The sequence below is a fragment of the Phyllostomus hastatus genome, unplaced genomic scaffold (genome assembly GCF_019186645.2).
Source record: "Phyllostomus hastatus isolate PE091 unplaced genomic scaffold, TTU_PhHast_1.1 phas_contig_1, whole genome shotgun sequence".
In the NCBI taxonomy this organism is placed as follows: domain Eukaryota; kingdom Metazoa; phylum Chordata; class Mammalia; order Chiroptera; family Phyllostomidae; genus Phyllostomus; species Phyllostomus hastatus.
In genome coordinates, this window is record NW_025333498.1 from 3896031 (window position 1) to 3911008 (window position 14978).

At 40.2% G+C, this 14978-nt stretch overlaps 1 protein-coding gene across 5 annotated transcripts in view; it reads right to left on the minus strand.

Moving 5' to 3' along the window:
- Positions 1-14978, minus strand: part of MYO1B (myosin IB) — a 165463-nt gene that overhangs the window by 102350 nt on the left and 48135 nt on the right. For all 5 annotated transcript variants that reach the window (XM_045859193.1, XM_045859359.1, XM_045859445.1 and 2 more), the window contains one exon: positions 13208-13323. In XM_045859193.1, the coding sequence (XP_045715149.1) occupies positions 13208-13323 (116 nt within the window). The remainder of the gene's footprint in view (positions 1-13207; positions 13324-14978) is intronic.

The following is a 14978-nucleotide window of genomic DNA, read 5'->3' on the forward strand; positions in this document are numbered from 1 at the left end:
TATATTTTTTCTATTACCATTTAGAACCCTTATACCCCTCTCACCCCAGCAATCACCACACTGTTGTCCATGTCCATGAGTCCTTTTTCCTTTTTACTCAGTCCCTCCATCCCCCTCCTCCCCTTCTCCAACTAGCTGTCATCCTGCTCTCCATCTATGAGTCTGGCCTCATTTCCCTTGTTAGTTCAGTTTGTTCACTAGATTCCACATATGAGTGAAATCATACAGGTATTTGCCTCTGACTGGCTTATTTCACTTAGCATAATGGAGAACATCAGATGTTTCTGAACATGTGATTAAAGGTTTATTGACTCTAACTGATACCACTGACTATCTGTATTGTGCCGGCCACTGTATAGGCACTAGGAACACAACAGTGAACATGGACCTGACATTCTATGGGTAGGATGAAAGGGAAGGCAGGCAATAAACAAAATAAGTATAGTATGCTGGAGGGTGGTGAAAGAGAGAAAGAAGTGAAGCAGGCAAGAGGGATGGCAAGTGCTGGACAGGACAGAAAAGGGGAGCAGCCTGAACCATTAGAGAAAATAACAATGGAAGAACTGACTAAGAAGACAACAGGTGAGCAAAACTTGAAGGAGGTAAAGAAGAGGACATGGGGGCCATGGGGATGGGGGAGCAGGGGAGACAGAGAAAGAGAGAGAGAGACAGAGACAGAGATGGGGAGAGGGAGAAGTGGGGGCGGGGAGAGAGAGAGGGAGAGACACCGTGGAAGGGGTCATTCCAAGAAGAGAGGGAGTACAAAACCCCTAATATACAAATGTGCATCTGGCTTAATGATAAAACAGAATCCTATTTTAACTATTTATGCTACTTTTATGCTCTATTTAATGCCTTCAAAGAGTTGGTTGACAATGATTTTTAATCATACCTTTCTTTGGGTACATCAACCCATGAATATTAACAGCGACACAAAGAGCAAAATGCCCATTTCGGTCCTCTTGTGCCATTCAAAGAAAGTAGGAAATTTAGTCTACTCCCTGTAGGAGACCGTGCTGCATGGCATGGGCCCAGCTCTCACTCGGAGATGCACAGGACCCACGCCCACGGATAAGTTCTCCCACGAGGAATCAAGCCTACAATGAGCCTAGGCCGTTTTGAGTCTTGCTTTTTGCTAAAAACTCCCTCACCCTGATTTGTAGCAAACATTTACTGCAAAGAACTTCCTAAAATCCATGCTAAACCTTCCAAGGAGGAGTGTAACCAGTTCACCACTTTTGCCTTTTCATTTGCAAATATCCCTCTTCTGTGATGTGATTAGTGGCACTGGCTCCTTTGTTTTCTGTAAAAGGTAACCACGTAAAGTGAACCTGTGCATAGTTAATGAGGACCTTCTTGTAATGTGCCGAGAAACCCAATAAAGGCCTGTCATGGTGGAGGCCATGGTTTTTGCTCCCCTTGAGAGAAAAGCCATGCTGTCCCTTTTCCTCCACCAGACTCGGTAGTCCGTGTGAATGTCTCATTTCATCCATAATGACACGGATAGTGCGGGCCAGTGTCTGCATCACTCCCAAAAACAGATACTGTATTGTAGGAAAAATAAGATATAGACATAGATATAGCCGGTGTGTGTGTGTATATATTATATATATGCACACACATACACATATAAGAAGATAATTAGCTTTTAACAAATGCATAGAGATATATACACTGGAACTTTTATATCCAGTAAAACTGTTTACCAAAAAACAAGTATACTTTTCCAGATTGACAGGATGCAAGAATATTATGTGAAGGATATATTGTAAGCATTTTTGCAAAGTACTTGATCATGACCAAACCTAACAACAGAATGACTGGTATAAATGTGGAAGGAAATCTCAAAATGAATTTACTACCTATATTACGTAAAATGAAAATACAAAGTGACATTATTTATTGGGGCTGAAGGAGCAAGTTTTGTTTTTCCCACCATGAAAATTGACTGCTGCCTTAAAATTAAAATTTATTGGTCAGAAAGAATATTAAAATTCTTGTGTAATAATTTCTGAAATTTTATTATTTCTTCACCTTCCATCTTTAACTACACCCATATCTGAAAAAATAATTTAATTAAAGTTGTCCTCAAACCCAACTTAAATGCTCCAGTGTAGGGGTAATTGATTTTCATTTCTTTACCATACCCCTGAAAAGAACTGAATCTAAAAAAAATTAACATTGTACTGGCTTAAATTTCAAAGCTGGCTGGAACCATTTTGCCATAATTCCCAGTAGATGAATATGTGAATTAATTAGATGAGATCAGCATCTAATTTTCTAAAACTCTTAATAAATATATTGGTTCCAAGAAAATCAATAATTTGGGAATTGGATCACTGAGAGAGCTATTGCCAGAAACCATCAAATCACTTAGACACATCTTCAAACATTCACATTATTAACTACTTCTATAAACAATGGCAATCAAATAAGACACTTCTAAAAGGCTTTGTTCATAATAAACCAGTAAGTGACTAGTCTCTGTGCGGAACAGCAATGTGAATGGAAAAGAATAACAATAGAAACATGAAAAATGAATCCACAATTTTAATGTGCATTTCCACATTTCCAAATTAAAATGAAGATGTGGAAACACACTGGGATTACATAAGGAAAAAATATTTGAAGATTATTTTCTTTCTAAATTAAACTGCTGAACTCATGTTTAAATTCATGCAGAAGCTTGCTTTGCGTGGTACCCGTGAGTTAAATTAGCCAACAGCTAGCAACCCTGCTGAAATGAACACGTGATCCTAGTAAACAAAGTAAGCAGATGCCATGCAGCACACGACCATATTTCACCACGTGTAACGCGCTCCTGTGTATACTGCACACCCACGTTTTTTGGCCCGAACTTTCAGAAAAAGTATCTTTCATTTTAATTTTTTAATTCAATTTTTCATTATTTATATTTAGAAACAAAAATGATGATTGTGTTCCAGGATATTATTTTGCATATGGATATCATTATTGCTTTCTAGAGTTACACTTCTAACACATAAGCATAAATAAAATAATTTAAATAGATAGGGAATTAGTACTACCAATGTAGGGAATTAGTACTACCAATGTATAATGTGCACTAATGCACATCCGTATTTTTCCCTCAAATTTTGGGCAAAAAAGTACGCATGATACACAGCAAAATACAGTAAATCATTCCTTTGTCTCTATCCTGGGTACATGGGAAGGCTGCATTTCCCAGCTTCTTAATTTTTAGAGAGAGGGGAAGGGAGGTAAAGAGGGAGAAAAACATCAGTGTGTGGCACGCTCCCCACTGGGAGCCTGGCCTGCAACCCAGGCATGTGCCCTGACTGGGAATCAAACTGGCAACCCTTTGCTTTGCAGACTGGCATTGAATCTACTGAGCCACACCAGCCAGGGCCTGATTTTGATTTTGTATGTTCTATTCAAAATAAATGCCAGATATGTGCAAACCACAAAGAAAAGATGAAGTCCCTAAATATAAAAAATGACAAAGATTTTCATGTTTTAAGATGCAACCTTATCTACACCTACAAGATAAAGTATGGCATTCACAATCATAGATATGGTTGGTACTGTCATAACAAAAATGATGTTACATTATATAAAGGAAGCAAATGTTCAAAGCATTATACACCATTTCTATTCATCTTAGGAACAATGCCCAACAAATATCCATACACATTTCCATACTTCCTCCTTCCTGGCACCCACATTCCAGGAAGTGAGTGACCAGAGAGCAATGACTCACCTATATCATGCAACCTTAAATAGCTACATGTGTTCATTTTGCAATTTGTGTCTTTATATCTTCATACTTCAGCAACATTTTTCTTTACTACATTTCTCTGACCTCAGATAGGATTCTGCCATTTTGAATATCCTTGTTTTTATCCATAATGTTATTCACATAAGCAAATGACACGTAAGCCACTGCTGTTAGCAATGGCCAAAGCGATTATAACCATAGACAGAAGCAGAGGCAACACTGTAGGATGGAATGTGAGGTAGGGTATATGAGTGTCAAAGCAATGGCTTAAAAACTAGCAATTCCTAAAGAAAGATCCATAAGCCCTTAGTGACCCGACCCATCCTCATAAAAATAGAGAACCTAAAAGTGGAAATGGACCCATCCAGTGGCAATCTAAGGGCTTACGTGGGCAACCTGAGAGCATGCCGCACCTGTTTCCAAAAGACAAAGGTCTCTGGTGAGGACCAGCCAAGTCTTCCCTCCCACCAGGCACTTTCTAGCTGTTGGCTACTGAGGTGAACTACAGAAAAAAGATTATTAGAAAACATATACATTCTAATTTATTTGTCTATTGCTAAATTTAGGCTAACCCTTCTATAAGACTTAGGATATTCTTAACATAATTGAGGGTATTCCTTTCAGACCTCCAGCTGACCACCCATGCATCGAGACATCGAGCACCAAGAAGAGGGCTTCACATCCAAAAGAAGCAGCATCCTCTGCAAAAGTCAATAATGGCTGAAAATCAGTATACTGCATATCAAATGTTCCTCCACCTGAGTAACATTACAAACACCACCAATGGCAACTAGAGGTTCTGTCATAACATCTGTTTGCACTCATACGTCACTTCGACATTCAGTCATTCACCACTCATTCATTAAAACACTGCATTTGCATAGACACACACACATTTAGACATATTTACCAAGGCTGAAAATGTTTTCCATTTGGGGGCCTGAAAAATGCAAGATTGGCAATTTTTCCAGACACATAAGCTTCTAATTTTAAGTAATGCCCTCATCCCAAATTCTCCTATTACTTTAGAGTAACCTTCATCATCCTTCAATCCTCCCAACGATTCAAGTAAACTGGTATTTGAATGTTTCAGTTTTTTAAAAAGTTCTACATATCCCTCAAACATCTTTCCACCTTCCTAGCACCATGGTTCACTGTGCCATGGCCAAAACTGGCTTTTGCCTTGTTTTCTACATGTTGCTAGTTACTACACTTCAGGAGCCACCCATTTCTAGGATTCCTTCTTCAAGTCTCAACACTGGTGACACCTTTAGAATCTCTGAACCTACCAATATTTTATACTCCCACCTTACTGCTATTATATTTAACTGAACTGTTTATGTGGCCCTTCCTCTCTCTCCTCTTCCAATTCATGAATTGAATGTAGAGTGTGAGAAAAAAGGAATAGAAAGGCTGCAGTGTGAGCAAGCCAATGGATGGTTATGCCACTGACCAAGATGAGAAAGAGGAGAGGGAGTGAGGTGACCAGCAGTCTGGTTTGAAGCAAACTGAAGTTTAAGATGCTGCTTGGACACCCAAGGAGATACCGAAGAGTTGTTGAATGTAGCTGAAATGCCCGGAGGTCAAGGGAGGGGTCCAGCTGGAGACGTAAATCTTGGAGCAGCAGCACACAGAAGACTTTGAAGCCAGATGTAGGTAGCTCCTACAGAGGAGAAAAGAAAAGGCCCCAGAACCAGGCCCCCAGACCCACCCAGCTCCAGAGGTAGAAAGAGAGAGGTACATCCCATGGAAGCTACGGATGGAGCAGCCAGCAGGCTGGGGGGAAGCAGGGAGATATGGAGGTCGGAAAGCCAAATACAAAAATGGGTTTCAGGAAGGAATTGGTCACATTGTCAAATATTACTACTGATAATTAAAGGAAGAAGAGGATTCAAGATTCACTATTGGATTTGTTACAGATGATCATGAAAAGAACAGTTTTAGTGGGGTAGGGAGATTAAAGTCTGACTAGGGTGAGTTCATTAAAGAAAAGGAGATAAACTAGAGATAAGAGGTATGTGCAATTTCAGAGTTCTATAATCAAGGCAAACAAATGGTGTGATAATGGAGATGGGAATCCACGGAAGTACGGTAGCATACACATCAGTGGGAATGAAAGAGGGAGAAGAAAAAGCTGATAATACAGTGGGGAGGGGCTTTTCCCCTTTGCATGGATCTCTGCCCCATGACAACCCAATCCTGGTTCCCCAGTCTCCTAACCATGGGCCCCTGAACTCTACTGAACACTGTTTTCATTATCTCTGGCTTTGCTGATTTCCCCAGACTGAATAAGGACCAGTATTTGCTGGCCCCCATTCAGACAAATTTTACATGGCTCCCTCTGCCCTACCTACCCAGTCCTACTGCACACAAGCTCCGAAAAAAGACCATGGCAACAAGTCTCAGTTCAACAACAAAGGGGGTACCCCTCCCCATCCACCCTGAGCACGCCCTCTGTGGTCAGGGCTCCTCGAGTGGTTCCAAGTGTAGTTCTCTTTGTCAGTGATGAAGTGTTAGACTAATTCTTCTCGGGGCTGAGGACTCAGTGCCACGCCTTTAGACGAAATGGATCTCTTCCAGACTGTTGTAGAATTTCTCAGAGCTTGCCAAAGACCTGTAATATTTCTGGCAGGAAGCAGCCTATTTTACTGAGCATCAAACTTTTCCCTTCACGATTATATATCATTGAAATAATCACACATGCTGATACGAACGTGTGCTTGGCTTTATAAACAGCCTTTTCAAAATAAACTTCTTTCACGTCTGAGATGTGCAATTCATGAGGAGTGATATAAATTCTAACTAGGGATCTAGAAATGAGGACTGCAAAACATCTCAGACGTATAGAAACATTTTCCGTGAATAAATGTAGTCTTACGTCACGACGATTTTCATGATAAAAACATCATGGTGGCATAGAACCAACCTTTGAACTTTAATTTTAAAAGGTTCATAATCTGAAAGAGAATAAACTGAGGTCTCTTTTTGCCAAGAATATATTTTCTGAAGTTGTTTTAAAAGTAGCCCCAATAAAGCAACAGACTGAGTATAAAAAGTTTGAGAGTCAAAGGCAGTAAATTTAGTTCATGGAGCTTTACAAAGGCTGAGTATACACCAGATCCAGGAATATTCCTCACCAGGAGCCCAGCCTAAGGAAGCTTGCAGATGAACAACTGTCCTTCACCACTGCCACCGTCCCGCCACCACCACCACTGCCCCACCTCCGCCACAACACCGCTAATGTGAAACCAGTCTCTCTAAATCAAGAAGTGTCCTGATCCATGACTGTCCAGAATCAAACAACTATACGCCAAGGCTGAAAGCAGATCCATAAGAGTCATGCAAAAAGGAAAAGGGCAATTTTAACTCTTTTCAAGACGGCACCATTCTGTTTCAGATGTTAATTTAAGGTACCTAATCTGGAGAGTAAGGCAGAGCTAAAATCCCCTCCGGCACAAACTAACTTGTGCAGCTAGACCTAAACCAATGCTAAGACTTCCAAGCTACTACCTAGCGGCTATGGACTTAACCCACCTAAGAGAATATGGCTCAAAGATGTTCTCTAAAAATACCATTTAAATTCATCTTGTCTTTCACAAAAGCTTCCCTCTCTTTGCTCTACCTCTTTCCCCCCAACTGATGGATGATTTGAACAATACTGGTTTCTGTACTGTCAAGTTTGAGAATCGTCTCCCTCACAAAGACTTAGAAATGTATCCGCTTTGTTCACTGCTGCACCCAGTCGGTACCGAAAAGAGAGCCTGGAATAAAGTAAGCTCTCAATAAATATTTGTTCAGTAAGTAAGTAAATTTTCTAAAGCAGTAAGTAGAACGAATGCAAGACAGGAAAACATAAAACCCTTTTTCTGCAAGTGGTTTTTTAGGGAGATACTAAGTCAATTCAAGGCTCAGCTATTCCAAAAGTGAAACAGAAAACATAAAAGTCTCTGATGTGACATGGCGACACCACACATCAGCTCTCCGTCCCACCCCCAAGCACTCCTTAGGAAAGCACGTTCACACCCAGTTCTGTAAGCAACCTGTCTCAGAATTCAGGATCTAGCTGTTCTAAGAGCTCTCAAATTAAATGAAATTTTATTCAATTAAAAATTCTGCCTTGGCTGGCATAGCTCAGTGGATTGAGTGCGGGCTGCAAACGAAAGCATCGTAGGTTCGATTCCCAGTCAGGGCACGTGCCTGGGTTGCAGGCCATGACCCCCAGCGACCGCACAGTGATGTCCCCCCTCCCTCCCTCCCTCCCCTCTCTAAAAATAAATAAATAAATAAATAATTCTGATAACACAGAAGGGACAGCACCTGGGTCTTCTGCCCAGGACCCTTATCCTCAGCTCCGACCCCCGACCACAGTGCGTGCTGCACATTCCGAGGTATAACTAGAAATGTTCCTCATGACGTTTCCCTGGTTCACCCTGAACACAGGAAAATGAGAACAGGACTAACAGGGACCAAAAACACACAGCATTCTAGCAACACCATTCTACGGCCAACAGCATGTGGTCCTGCGAAATCAGTCTGGCACAAAATTAGGGGTCAGAGGTCCCCCAGAGACAGAGGGCTGAGGCCTGGACTCCTGACATGAGCACCATCCAAATGCTCTGTTACTTACCTCCCCATTTTTAGGTAAGAGTAATCAGAAATTTTTTAAAGACTTGAGCTGTTTTTCTCCATTTTTAAAATTTGCTGCAGGGTTTTTCATTTACTAAAATGGAAAGACTGCTTGCTTCAAATTGCACTTGTACAGCCTACAAGCCGCCACATTACATCCTCATCTAGAGACACGTCTTACTGCGCGCTTGGTCCGTGACCACCAGGAGGAATCGTTGGCAGGGGCCACCACTCTTCCTTCTGGTGGCAAGTTCCCTCCACAGGCACTAATTGAACCTGAACACTCAGTGTTAAAGAGCACCATAAAAATATTTTAGGTTACTTTATTACAAAAAAGAGAGAATTCTCACTACATTGCATAAAGTTTGGAATAAACTCTGTATCTTACCAAGAATACTTTGATTTCACTGCCTTGTCAGAGATAATAGCAGTAAATTGTAATAAAAAATTATTTAAAACCTCTTTTGTTCTGTCATTATTGAGCTCTCAAGAGAAAAGAACTGAGAGAGCCACTGAGATGTGCAGGACAAAGTCTCTGACCTGTAGAAGCTTCCTCCTCTTCGAAGAGGATGACACAGAAACACTTCACCATTCGGTAGGAAAGATGGTACGTACAATCCCATGAGTGGTTCTGGTAACTCAGAGGCAGGAAAAGTCACCTGTGGGTTAGGCATGGGCTGATCAAGTCTTTAAGACAGACCCCAGGAGACTGGCAGGATTTTAACAGTACAGATGGGTAGGTGGTGGGACAGGTGGAAAAGACATGAAAGGCTGTGAGTCCAGAGCAGGTTCCATGAAGGAGCTTAGTGGTGGACTTTGGGGCTGGAGAGGAGAGCCATGGTGGACTGTGGCGAGCTTGAGTTGCTAAGCCAAGCAACTAACTTCGAGTTCACTGCAGTAGTGATAGGAAGCCCGTGAAGGCTTCTGAGAAGGTAAGCAGCATGATCGATTTTAGGAAGATCCATCGAATGGTGATAAACTCTATCTAGTACTGCAAGGTCAAAGGGCAATCATCCAACAAAAGGCCAGTGGAGTCAGTAACTAAAATACCCGAAGGTGTGCCGTCACGTTGTTATCCTAACTGAGGGAAGCAAGATTACACAGTGCAATCATTTCCCTTATCTCCTCCCCTCCTCCCCACCATTCTTTCCTACAGATGGCTCTTCATGAACGCAGTTACTGAGTTGTCTGAAATGCAGTAAGTCCTCCTGGGATATATAAAAAAAAGTTTCTTATGTGTAAAGAATTTAACAATCACACTGGAAAGACATTCCTTACACAATTAGAAAGGCTAACAATGTCACACATGCTGCCAGCGGACCCTCATGTCTCTGAGGTTCCCTCCGATGACACCCCACTCAACGTGTGGCTCTGAACAGAAAGGGGACAGGGCTTCAGGGGAGAAGCGAGCAGAAGAGGTGTGGCAACATTAAACTAGTTGTGAAAAAGAGTATGTCTAGAAAAACCACTATATTTTCCTTTTACTCATTTATATACATTTCTACCATCTCAAATTCATGTGTTTATGTGGAATGTAAATATTTTTCAATTGTCTAAAATTTAAAGAAAAATAATATCTGGACACCTTCAGAAACACATGAACTGCAAGCGAAATATCTGGATGTTTTTGCAGATTAACAGTGAACAGCAGGTCAAATTAAATTCCAAATGTAATCTGGGGTATATTAATTGGCACAATTTTCAAACAGGATCCGGCAGAAGTAACACCTGCTTGAGTGTAGGTGGTAGGGTAATAATATGGGTGTAATAATTTATAGTTTTAATTTGAACATTTCACCTAAAATGTCACTTAGTGTGCTTGAGGGTGACATTGTTATGTTATAGAATTACATGCTTATGATTTTGTGAGAAAAGGTTTTGTAATAAAAAAAGGGGCGTTATTTGTGCTGGACCCTGCGTATGATCTGAGCAGCCATTTAAGTTCTTTTTTTATTTAAACTGGACCAAATTCTTAAACCGGTTATGGTTCGAATGCATCCAATGCCTCAAGTCATCTTATACTACTAGACTGCAAAACTCCTGCCCGAGAACGTCAGGCTGCATGTTAGCAGGGAACCTATTTCAGAAACTGTTAAAGACAGGCATGCACAAAGAATAACGCAGGAAAATGCATTAAAGGATGTGGAAAATGTCCCACCCTGGAGGAGAAAATGGTGAGAATGAGCATGTCAGAATGTTGCACATGTGCCTCCCATATCTCATGATTACAACTGTAATAATCATCACGGTGAACACCAACAGCTATCCTTTCACTACAGGGCTAAGGTAGACGCCATGGCAAACACTTTCCATATACCATGTAATCATATCACCTAAATATCTACTAGGTATTTAACCCTCACAAAAATCCTGTGAGTTTATAATTATTTTCCCATTGAACAGAGCAAATTACTTAATTTCTGAGCTGAAGGTTCTTCAAGTAATTTGCTCAAGATTACCTAGCTTGTAAATGGCAAAGCTGGGACTCAGCCCAAGTCCTGTTCTATATATTTTGAATCCCTAGTTACTTTCAGATGCTAAGGATATTACAGTGAGCAAAAGCTGGCGTGGCAGGCGAAGCTGACATGAATCAAACCATATCATAAAGAAATGCTAAATTTCAACTGCGACAAGAGCAACAGATGAGACCTTGGTGGGAAGGGGGTAAGAAACAGGTCTTCCCTGAGGAGGTCTAATGCAATCTGAGATACAAAGAAAGGAAGGCTTTGCCTGGGGAAAAAGGGAGGGGAAAAGCATTCCAGGCAGAAGGCACAGAATAGGCTCAGATGATGCAGCAGGAAGGAGTGCGGTGAGGGTTGAAAAGGCAAAGGGAGATGGGCAGGGAGGGTGGGATGAGAATCTAGCAAATCCAGATTCACTAGATAAAATTATCCCCTGAACCATGCACAGTGTTTTACAGGCCACAGTAAAAGCTTCTGTCTTTATCCTAAGCACTCTGAGAATTTATTTTATTGCTGGCTGTGACTGTTTTCTTTGGGGCGGGGGAGGGTTAACTAAGGTCATGGTGGCAGGCAGCTTCTTACAGGAATCACTCAAGGGTGGGGATAAAAATGGATATTCAGGGCAAGAACCTACATGTTCTAGAATAGACATCTGTTACATTATATATCTAAGTATCCCCAAAGTGGAGATTTAAGCTGCATATGGAAGAATGGGATTGCAGTCTCTGGAAGGAAACTGAGGCATACCTAAGGTTGTCTTGGAGGTTCTGGGGTACAGGAACACAGGCAACCCAAGGTAGTGGCATGGAAGTGCAGAGTACAAGGCCCTAACATGAAAATGGGGGGAGCAGGTTCCAGCTGAGAGGCATGGCAGATGACCATTTTCACACCCCAGCTCCCCACCCATGAGACCTTCTGGGACAACTTCCCCATTTGTTACAGTACCTACCTCACAGGACTATTTTGAGAATGGAGCTCTAACACATATAAAGTATTTAGTGCTATGCTTGCACATAGTAAGTGCTCAATAAATACAAGCCATTATTATCACCATTGTTGTAAAAGATCAACCTGTGGTACACAGTTAAGGGAAGAAAAACATTTGTAAAGACACATCTAAGACAACACATTCTCAAATTTTCATGTATATTAGAATCACTTGGAAAGCTTGTGGAAAATGTAGATTCCTGGCTTGTTAGACGTAATGCCTGGGAAACTAGATTTTTCATAAGCTCCTGGGGGATTCTGACACAGGTGATCCAAGCATCTGACTTTGAGAAACTTCAAGGCCTAGAACTTAAAATAAATATCCAGGCATCAAATAAAGTATTTCATTGCTGGGACTTAACTATAGGAGTAACTTTATAAACCAAACTTCAGATTTTACTTTTGTTGGGACAAAATGAAACACAATCATTTGCAAAATCTACTTCTAGAAGTAAACTGAATAATCAGAATCCACTTGACTGATAAAATTTATAGTATTTAGTTTTTAAAAACCGTCTTCATAAATTATTTAAATCTGGAGTTCCCAGCGGCCCACAACTGTCACTGTATACTGCATTGTGAAGAGAAACTAAAATCAACATCTGGACAGTGGTAGAGATGTTCTTTAATTACTAGATTTTATTTTCCATCAAAATTAATAAAACCCATCTTCAGTGATACAGAGAAAATTACTTTCTGCTAGGACACAACTAAAACTCTGGAGGGTTTTTTTGGGTTTTGTTTTTTGTTTTGTTTTTTTTTTCACTTTTTTAGTTCATGGTTTCTCAACCTTAGCACTGTGTGATTACTGTAAGTTATTATTTACAGGGATTATTTACACTAACAAGTGACCTTTAAAAAAAATCAAACCAGTGACTAAGTTCAGGGAAGGTGAAATCACTGGCCGAATGTACACATCTGATGAACAATGTCTGTGGAGATTATAAACTGGAGGTATTATTTATTCCTTTTGCTCAAAACACCACTACACAACCCAACACTTGGGATCTTTCCTATTCCAACAGGAGTAGGAACTCGCTGCTTGGACTCTTCATAATAATAAACAATGCACATTCCTGTTTTATTTGCAAAAATAATTAATTAGCAGCAGCTGCTACTTACACAGAATTTTCAACAGAAAATATTTTATATACTGAACCCAAATATTTCAGAACTTACAGAGCCTGACACAAATGGAGCGTTCTGCCTTTTTAAAATTTAAACCAGGCATGACAATTCACTTCTGCATTCCTTCATCTAATTAAATATAAAGGACTAAAGCATTTTCCTGGGAAGTGGAGAAAACAGCTGGGCACATCTGTTAACTACACATCTTTGAAGTAAAAGGAAAACAATGCTTGAATACTGTACTTACATATGAGGGCTCAGTTCATAAAAATTTCTATTCCTATAATCTTCCACCTTCTCTGGTGAATAAATGGGCAATGACCGGTATGGGTTAACGGAGACTACCACACTTCCAATGTACGTCTACAAAAGAAAGAGTAAATATACCAGTTAATACACAGTATGCATTTTAACATCTTAAATCTTAGTGTTGCACAGTTTCATCCTTTTAAAAAAAATACTACTTCTACTTGATCGTGCATTTTGCATTCCTCAAGAATATTTTACATCTCTGAAGATGGACAGTTCATAATGTTTATTCATTTTCCTGATAAGTGGAAAGCACAGATTTATACAGTGAGAATATTTCTCAAACTCTCTAGATTAATTTATGATCCTGGCTAAGAGCTCTCCAAAGCCCTGTCATCCTTGCCAAAAATTAAGTCACCAACCACTGTGTAGTATGAGCAAGAGCTCTGCATCCTCTGACTCCAGTGAGAACCACCATCTCCTTCCCTCAGCTTTATCCTCCTGTTTCAGTTCACAGTAACCCAGGCTTCCCCTCCTCCCTACCCACAGCCACTCCTATCAAACAGGGCCTTGGCCTTGGCACTGTCCTCGCACAAGCCTGTCTGTCAATTTCAACAATGGACTCAGGCCACATACAATTCAACACTAGAGCTACAGTTATCTCTTGGGCCTTCAGACAATTTCACATATCTAATGTGCTGTAATATCACTATGTTAATGTACTTTCTTCTGAAGGAGAGTACCCTTACTGTCGAATTTAAATTTAATGCAGAATTTACCCATACCTTCAAAGGCATCAGTGCTATTGTTCTAGCAAACGCTAATCCTCTCACGCCACAAACCAGAGCACTACTGGTCTTCCTTTCCATTTCAGTCTTAAACTCTGGGCCGTGAGATAGTTTTGGTTTAGATCATTTCGTACATAGACTAGCACAACACCACAAGCAAAAGTAACTTAACTGTAATTCATCTTAGTAGTTTAAACGTGACCAAAATGGGGAGGGGTGCTAACAAAAATAGAGAAGTGATAAAATTTTTTAAAGAAAAAGGTGAAAACAAAAGAAGAAAAGGTCACTTCTGACTTCCCCACCTTTCCAGTGTTGTGCAACAGGAGGCATTTTTAGAGCAACAAGTTTTTCTAGTATTGCCACCAAGGAATTCAAGGAGATTGTCATACCGTTCAAGAAAACGAAACAGAAAAGAAAATAGAACAGCAGAAAATGTTCTGCTGATCTTTTTAAAACATGGGTCACAATTATTTTAATTAGAAAAGACTTTTCTCCAAAACCAGTGTATAAAAACTGGTCATTTTTATACACACTTTTATTCTGTAAGAACATAATCTTATCAAGAATAGAATAGAGTGCTGCTGTGGAAAACAAAATAAAACAAAACAAAACCCTCAATTCCCATGTAATTTTTTGCATTTATTTCTGACATTCTATCACTAGCACCCAATTAACCTGGCCCCCCAAAATGACTCCTTCTCCCCCACCAATAAAAATGACTCTAAGTTTCCTAACTTATCCCATTTACGTAAGGCTTTTCAAAAAGATTTCTTCACACTCCAGCCCAACTGGGCAGCTAGATGAGAGATGCAAGAGACTGAATAATTAACTAAATTGCTTCTAACTAATTTACTATCATTAGTTACATTGGCAGATATGAAAATAGAATGATTGGTTATATCTTTAATATCTGTTGATTAAAAGATGAGCCTTCCTTAGTAGAAAAAGTACATGAATTTACCTTTTTTAGGTAATTTCTTG